Raw genomic sequence first — 9,078 nt, 5'->3', positions numbered from 1 at the left:
AGATGTTCAGGTGGAGGTCATTCATCCTATTGGGGAATTTTCAAAGGTGGTAAAAATGTCATATGTCTGCCTTGAATTGTGACTACATCAATATAATCATTTGTGAAAACTAACTGAACTGTATGTCTGAATAGAGTTTATTTTAATTTATTTCAATAGTGTCTCAATGCCGATTGACATATTTATATGCAGCACATGAATGCCAAGATAAAAAATATACAAATGAATCCCTGAAGCCTAATGTATCTTGCAATTAAATAAATATGAGTTAAAGTAATATGATCACATTTTATTTTTTTGTATTTTAGGAAAGGGTCTACAGGGTGTTCAGAGTCTTACTACTAGATCAGACTCATAGTGATCCTCCTGTTTACAGCCTTCCAAGAGCTGGGATTACAGGTGCACACCACCATCCCCCATCTATGGTCACATTTTAATGCATCAGATTACCTTAGTTTGTTAGGCATCTGTTCAACAAGACACAGGAAAAAGGTATGTTCATATATTGCTGGTAGAGGTGTAATTGAAAAAGAATTTCTTATGAGACAATTTCAGTCTTATCTTTTAAAAGACCATATTTTTGGAGGTAGGAGTACAATCATTAATGTATTATTCTCTGAAAATTAGTGAAATTATCAGACTCAGAGTAATGAATACTGCATGGTCTTACTGCTATGTGAAACCCAAATATGTAAATCTCATACAAAGAGAGCAGAATTGTGCTTGCTAGAGTGTAGGAAAGATGTGGAGAAAGAACATTGTAGAGTGCTTGATTTAAGAGAATAATTTCTGATCATCTATTATGCAGTAAAATGAGTATTGTTTGATTATATGGTATAATTCAAAATTACTAAAGAGAAATTTTGATTTTTTTATCATAGAGAAATGATGAATGATGGAGATGATAGGTATATAGAGTCCCTGGGTTGAGCATTATAGAATATATTCTTATGTTGAGCCATCACATTTTATCTTATAAATTATACATTGTACAATTATTATGTATCAGTGAAAAAGGAAATAAATGTTAAAAGGGGTTAAGTTTTCAAAAATGTGTCTTCATCTCAACAGCAATTAACACAGTATAAAAGTGACATAATAAAATGTCAAGAAGTTGCAATAAACAAAATGGTAGCATGCCCACTTAAGGAATATCATGGGTTCCTAAAAACAATGTTACTGAAGTTTATTTATTGATATGTAAAGGCATGAATAATACACAGTTTAAAAACACCACATAATCTAACATCAAACTTTAAAGAACCAAATATAATCATTGAATATGAATGTGTGGTGAAAGCATGAATAGCTTTAATATTTTGCTTTATGTTAAAAGGACTTTGCAATATTTCTAATACAGAAGAGTAGTTATGAAAATGTTTTGAGACATGTTTTCTTTATGAAGCTCAGACAGGCCTTAGCGTCACAGTTCTCCTGCCTCAGAAATCCCTGGTTGCTAGAATTACAGGATTGTTTTCTCATACAAATCACTTGATCTTGATAGCCAAATGTCTGGTGGTATAATTATCTTCAGTATCAATATCAACATGATGAAGACTTCTAAATTAGTTTTAGTAAATCTAATTATATGTACCTATAGTGGATAGCTAACTAGTGGTCAACTTTTTACACCCAGCTGAAATGAACTAGTGTGGTACAGGGTGTAGGAGGCCCACCGGAGGATTGTTGCCAGCAGAATAAAAGGCATCTTCTAATCTGTTCCACTGATCTTCAGGTTTTCCCTATGCCAGTATCATGTCGATTTATCACAGTATGTTTATGGTATAATTTCAGGTCAGGGACTGTGATACCTCCTGCCTTTTCTTTGTTTTCCATGATTGCTTTTCATATTCTGGTTCTCTTCTGGTTCTAAATGAATTTGAGGAAGGTTTTTGTTAACTCAAGCAGAAAGTTCTTGAACAAAACACAAACTGCATGAGAAAAACTTCAATCACAAACTAGGATCTCATCTCATTAGAAAGTTTTTGTGTCTTGAAAGGTACAAAAGAGTGGAAGAAGTGAAAAGAAAATCATCAAACTCAAAATTTTTGATTTTATGAAGGTGTACCTTGTGGATTATTTTATCATTTCTGTTGCAGGATGCACTAAATTTATTAAGAGACTGATTTAATCCTGTTGTGATGTGAACAGTGATTTTCTGATGGCTCTGGTTTTTGTTGCCTTTAGCCTAAAGACTTTGTCTTCATTTAAGATATAGCTTTTGAAAGATCTCACCTTGATGCATTTGTTAATTAGAATCTCTTCTCTTTCATTAAATCAGAATTTTAAGCTCTCTTTAAGATAGCATTCTCTGTTCACTCTGTTCTGTTTTTAAAGCCCTGCAGCTTTTGTCTCCTAGATATTCAGAATCTTTTTCTGTATATGTAAAACTTAGGGCTCAGCCTGAGAACTCAGTGTCCTTTCCATTTTTGCTTCCTCTCTGTACCTTTCTATAGACATTCTTGAGCTTTGATTCCCTTTATTTCACTAGAAACAGTAATAAGCAGCTGAATGATTTAGACATAGGATAGATAATATTTTGTCTTTTTCTTTCTTTCTTTCTTTCTTTCTTTCTTTCTTTCTTTCTTTCTTTCTTTCTTTCTTTCTTTCTTTCTTTCTCTCTCTCTCTCTCTTTCTTTTTCTTTCTTTTGGCAGAACCAGGGATTGAACTCAGGCCCTTGCACTTGCCAGGGAAGCGCTTATTCTACTAAGCCATCTTCCTGGCCCCTAGATAATATTTTCCAAGGCAGGGGTTGGACATGGGGATGTGGAAGATAAATAGAAGAAAACAAAAGAGGTAATTGTGAGGTGTTTTCAGGGAAGATGTGCTGGAGACATTGAGGCCCACAGTGAAGCCTGATAGGTGAATAATCTAGAGAAAAATCAGTCTTGGCAGAAAGAGAGAGAAGTTACCTGATAAAAATTCTTTTTTTTTTCATGAACCTTATCTTAATGAGAGAATAGGGAAGGGAATTGAGGGGATTGCCTTTTGTTTTTGAAGTAGAAATGGTATGATTAATTCCTATAATGAATTAAAATTTGGAATTGATGTTCTCTAAATCACAAGAACTATCCTTGTTAAACTTGCCTGCTTTTATCACTTCTTTATAATTAAGTACATTGGACACTTATTTGTTATTCTTTAAGAGGCTTTAAATCTAAGAAGACCAAGACTTTGATTCATGGATTTCATTGTGTTTGAAGTTTTCAGCGGTATTTGAGTCTGTTGGTTCAGATAAGAGAATTAGAGGCATGTAGAATTAGTTATAGCTCTAGGATCTGAAATATATAATTTCTGTGACCAAGTCACCTCATAAACAGGTACTATTGTCATGAGATATAAACAGGATGCTGTTTATGTAGAGCTTTGGGCCTTGGGAATAAGGGGCTACTATAAGGGCATTGTGTTTTATATTCTATTAGTGAGCTTTTCTTTCCCTGAGACATAACACTGACACACACAACATAAACAAAGAGAAGTTAATTTGTCTTGTGTCTTCAGGAGATTTAGTCAATAGTCATCTGCCTCTAAGGCATAAACATTATGGTAAAAGGGCACCACAAGAGCAAAGCTGTACAACACATAGAGGCTGGGAAGCAGAGCAGAGGAATAGCGCCTAGATGACAGATCCTGAAAATAGATACAGTATGTAAGATCACAGCTCCTTGACACACCCACATGCATCAAGCAATATGCTTCACCAATGTTCCAGGTGATTCCCAAGCCAATCAAATTGACACAGAAAAGTTAAACATTATAGGTAGATTATTGAGTATTCAAGAAATGCTAATGAAAATCATTTTTATATTAAAATTTTCATTTTTATGTATTTAGTACATATTTTGCAGGGTCTCACTATACAGATCAGACTCATAGTGAACCTCCTGTTTTCAGTCTCCCAAGCACTGGGATTACAGGCCTGCACCACCACACCTTGTCTCATTCACCATCTCAGTGCACCCCAGTGGTGGGGTTGGCATGGCACACCAGGGATTGAACCCTGGTGCCTGTGTCTGCCTAAGCAGGTGCCTTAATCCACTGAGCTATCTGGCTGGTTCTTTACATTTGTCTTAAGAGCACAGGATAGATGTTAGCTGAATGAAATAATGACCTCTAAAATTATTACAAGCAATGACAAGGGAAAACAAATGTTTCTTCTTTCTTACGGCAGGTGTCTCTGAGGAAATGGTCCAGAGGGAGACACTGTCTCAATAATCAGGTCACTGAAACCTTTAATTGGGAATCAAAATGCTTTTTCTGATGTTACCTACAGGTAAAAACTGAGCACAGATACCATTCTGAAAGTTCAGGCATTCTTGGGAAAATTCACAAATGTGGATAGTGTTCTTCAATGCCAAAACAGTAACCAGATCAATTAGGGGTTCTGATCATTTCATCCAGGCTGGGAGGAGAAGAGTCTGAGCTCAAGTCTGCTGTGTCCTTTTTACCAGGTCTTTGTTCTTCCCAGGGAAATTGTGCAGGAGACAGGAGAGAATGTCACTGTAGTTCTAAATAAGGAAGGTGAGTTCTTCTTGGCCATGGCCTTGTGATGTTACATGGGGGTTACATGTGCATACTCTAAGAGTGAGACTATCAATATTCTTCAGTGTGAAGAAGTTCAGTGCTTTTATGACTTTGGCCTCAGTTCTTTTTTTTTTTTTTTTCAGAACCAGGGATTAAACTCAGATCCTTGCATTTGCCAGTCAAGCGCTTATCCTACTGAGCCATCTCCCTGGCCCTCGGCCTCAGTTCTTAATGTTGGTTGATTCATCTGTAAAATGAGATAGTAATATTTTCTCATAACTTTTAGAACAGTCTTTTATAGAGCATAGCCACTTACAGGGCATCTTAAATGAATTTTAGTTCAAAAAATGCTATTAAATATACAGCTACTTGAGCTAAGAGATTTTTTTATATTAATTTTATTGAGAAAGAAGTGGCAATGAGACAGTTTCAAAACAGGTTAGTAGGACAGTTATAATAATTAATACATTGTATATTGTTGTCTGTGTAGTAGTTATTCATAGAACAAGATGCAGACATGATATCTTATCTAAGCACTATTAGTTCAAAACTTTCTTCTCATTGAAGAGAAAGTAGTTGTACATCTATGCTATGCTATACACACACATATATTATAAACATATATATATGTATATATGTAGTTTTTTTCCACTACAAAATGGTCCATTTATATCAACCATTTTTGTTTAGCTTTTTTTTTTTTTTTTTTTTTTTTTTTTTTTTTGCGGAACTGGGGATTGAACTCAGGTCCTTGTGCTTGCCAGGGAAGTGTTTATTCCACTGAGCCATCTCCCCAGCCCCCCCTTTTTTTGTTGTTTAGTTTTGTCAGAGATGGGTATTCCATTGCCGTTCATATATTAGGTGCATGAATTCAGCAAAGTAAACCAATATAGTACAGTAGTCTACAGTAGTAGTGGGTTATCCGTATGACTGGCAATATCAGAAGTTGTTGACTTGAGCCTTTTACAGCTCAGCATATTAACATTGCTTTACTTTTTAGACCTCATTTTTATACTTTTCTGCTGGATTGGCAAGACCAAGATAAAGCAAGACCTATATAACAATAAATGTAACTTTTTATCTTATGAGGTCAGTCAAATCCCCTCAGGATTTACCCCGAAACTCTGTACTAAAGTTTGTAGATCTTTTGTCAGTGTCAGCCATGTGGAGGAGTCATGGCCATTGCTTGACCAGTTTGTTCTCTGTGAAAGCTTGAGAGAATGTTTTCTCTCTATGTGACTTTCCTGAGCTAAGAGATTCTGAAAAACAAAACTTCTGTATTTTTTAAAATAAAGTTAATTAAAGTATAAAATAAAAATGTGGAATCAGAACAACAACAAAAACACAACCTCAGTTTTTTACAGCACTTATCCGGAGCCATGGTAGTTTCTGCCTCTTAGGACAGGGAAAAGGCTCAGGAGCAACAGCTGAAGCAGAGGTCAGGAGAAAAGGATAGCATTTACTTAGAAACCTGAAAACCACATGGAATGTTGTCGAATCCCTTTCTTGAGCACCACCAGCTGTCATTCTGAGTCAAAATTTACCTTCACATGGTACTGTGAAAGTTAAAATCACTTGGTAGTTTGCTACTACCATAATAAATGGGAAGTCTTCCTAACAATATTTAATCTCTCTTTATGGATTACTTTCTCAAGAATATGGAAGAAATACAAAAGGGACATTCTGATATTTCTTTGTTTGTAAACTGTTCTCTTTTCTTCACCCCACAGAAAACACTTGAGAGAGAATGGTAGCCAAGAACTCTTCTGTGACAGAGTTCATCCTCGCAGGCCTAACGGACCAACCAGGACTCCAGATACCTCTGTTCTTCCTATTTCTAGGCTTCTACCTGATCACAGTGCTCGCAAACCTGGGCCTGATCATCCTAATAGCACTGAACTCTCACCTGCACAGCCCCATGTACTTCTTCCTCTTCAACCTCTCCATAATAGATCTATCTTACTCCACCACCATCACCCCCAAAATGCTGATGAGTTTTATCTCCACGAAGAACATGATCTTGCATGCTGGGTGCATGACTCAGCTCTTTTTCTTCTGCTTCTTTGTAATTTCTGAGTCCTTCATCCTTTCAGCAATGGCCTATGACCGCTATGTTGCAATTTGTAACCCACTGGTGTACACAGTCACCATGTCTTCCCGGGTGTGTTCCCTCCTCTTATTAGGTGTTTATGGGATGGGGCTTGCTGGTGCTGTCATCCACACAGGCAGTATAATGAGTCTGACCTTCTGTTCTGACAACCTTATCAATCATTTCATGTGTGATATCTTTCCTATTCTTCAGCTCTCCTGTAATAATACTGATGCGAATCAGTTGGTGGTCTTTATTGTGGTGGCTATTGACATTGGAATACCAATTGTCACCATCTGCATTTCTTATGCTCTCATCCTGTCTAGCATTCTTCACATTCGTTCCACAGAGGGTAGGTCAAAAGCTTTCAGCACCTGCAGCTCCCACATGATTGTGGTTTGTCTTTTCTTTGGTTCTGGGGCTTTTGTGTATTTGAAACCACCATCTGTTTTGCCCCTTGGCAAAGAAAAAGTGTCTTCCTTGTTCTATACCATTGTGGAACCTATGCTAAATCCATTGATCTATAGCTTTAGGAATAAGGATGTTAAAATTGCCATCAGGAAAATCTGGGGCAGAAAAATATTTTCTTAAGAAGAAAACAATATTTATTTGGAGGCTAAAAACAGGAGGATCACTACAAGTCTGATCTGTGTAGTGAGACCCTGTAGACCCTATACTAACACACACACACACGGAAACAATATTGTCTCCCTAGTGTGAGAAGTTGAAAGAGTAAAAGTTTAGATTTAGATTCAAAATATACAATAGATTTTATGAAATGGGAAGAAACTGTTTCAAAGGAAAGAGACACTAGGATGGGGGAAAGGAGAATGGAAGGAAGGGAAAAATATATATGATAGTTAAAATAGCCATACTACTAATTTCTCAATTAATTGAAAATAAAAGTTTGTACTAATATCATTTGGTCACTTTTTCATGCCTGTTTCTTGTACTCTGAGCAACTATTTTGAAGATAACAATGCACAACATATTAACCACTGTTACTCTCCTATTATGTTGTTTTGAAATTTTGTTTTATTGTTTTTCTTAAAATAGAAAAGAAAGAAACAATATGTGAAAAAGAAATGGAATTCTTTATTAGTGTTTGAACATTTTATTTTATTTTATATTATTTTGAAGAGTAAAAACAAAACAAAAATAAATAGCAGAAAGAAAGAAACAGGGTAACATACAACAATACATACACTATAGTTTTTCAAAATAAGAACAGCAAATTAACAATGGTTGTGATATTACCTATTTTTTATTGTGAAAGCTGTTGCCCATAGTGTCTGACATTTTAATGTAAGAGTCAAATTCCATGTTTTTTCCTTATGTTTTACAGAAAGGGTATTTTAAGTCCTTTTATTTGGTTGAATATCTAATGCAGATTTATTCTACCTGATCCTTTTGCCATTTGACGTCAACCATTCCTTGATTTATTCATCATTTTCATTATGTTTTTACTTTGATAAACAGGTGAAGATTCTGGTCTTAATCGCCAGTTCAGAAGCATAGAATGAAAGAAAAGAGGGGAAATGGAGGCAGGGATAGAGAGAGTCAGGGAATGAGAAAATGAGGAAGAGAAGAAAAGAAAGACTGAAAATAATTATAATTTGAATTGATAGTACTTTATAATGATTTAACTCAGTCTTTTCATTTAGCAGATATTAAAGATACTGAATTATATATGTTCCAGGTGGATATTTCACTCAGTTCCAATCTAATGTTACTTTTATAAAGCCATGTTTTGTTCTTACATCACTCCACTTAGATATGTCCTTTAAAATCTGATGAAACATTAAAATCTGATTTTATTTGCAGTAATGTGGTATCTTCATGATTACTTTTTGAACAGTGTTTTTTTTAAAGGATGTTGGAGATGAAAACATTTTCTTAATATGATTTTGTCCAAAGGGCAGTAAAGTGCATTAAAATAATGTTTTCTGGGTTCTTGCTTGGGACACTTTAATTTCAGTGTAGTTAATGAGGTCTGTGTAGGTAGATAGGTTACAAAAAGCTGAGTGGAAAATCATATGTTATTTCATGACTAAAGAGTCACAGTTTAAAGATTATTATGAGTTAAATTGTACATTTGGCCATGATGGAGAAATTCAAAGCTCAAGGTAGACACAGAGGCCATAAATAATTTTGAAGATCTAGTTTCTTATCAAGGTACAATTCAGCAGCTCCTTTTGATACAAGACAGTTTATTTTTGTTGAATCTTAAAGTCCAATGAAACTAGCTGGTGTTCTGTTATTTTTATTTTCAGCATTTTTATTCAGTATTTTTCAGTGTTCTAGAAAGAAAAATTTTGGCCGGCCAAATAGCTCAGCAGATTAAAGTGCCTGCAAGCAGGCGCAGGGGCTGGGGTTCGATCCTTGGGCCTGCCATGCCAGCCCCACTCCTGAGGCACACTGAGACAGTGATTGAGACTGGACGTGGTTGTAATCCCAGCTCTTG

At 35.6% G+C, this 9,078-nt stretch overlaps 1 protein-coding gene across 2 annotated transcripts; it reads left to right on the top strand.

Moving 5' to 3' along the window:
* Window positions 1-1,103: 1,103 nt before the first annotated feature.
* On the top strand, window positions 1,104-7,205 carry LOC101569929 (olfactory receptor 8B12-like). Of its 2 annotated transcripts, none has more exons than XM_012516954.1 (2): window positions 1,104-1,113; window positions 6,268-7,205. In XM_012516954.1, exons 1-2 carry the CDS (start codon window positions 1,104-1,106, stop codon window positions 7,203-7,205), a joined length of 948 nt encoding a protein of 315 aa, XP_012372408.1. The 2 variants fall into 2 exon arrangements, with proteins under 2 accessions (XP_012372408.1, XP_004641429.1); XM_004641372.2 differs by lacking the exon at window positions 1,104-1,113 and adding an exon at window positions 5,821-5,829 and having other exon boundaries at window positions 6,270-7,205.
* The last annotated feature ends 1,873 nt before the right edge of the window (window positions 7,206-9,078 follow it).

Source organism: Octodon degus, unplaced genomic scaffold (assembly GCF_000260255.1).
Source record: "Octodon degus isolate 3935 unplaced genomic scaffold, OctDeg1.0 scaffold00136, whole genome shotgun sequence".
In the NCBI taxonomy this organism is placed as follows: domain Eukaryota; kingdom Metazoa; phylum Chordata; class Mammalia; order Rodentia; family Octodontidae; genus Octodon; species Octodon degus.
This window is presented reverse-complemented; position numbering and strand designations above follow the sequence as displayed.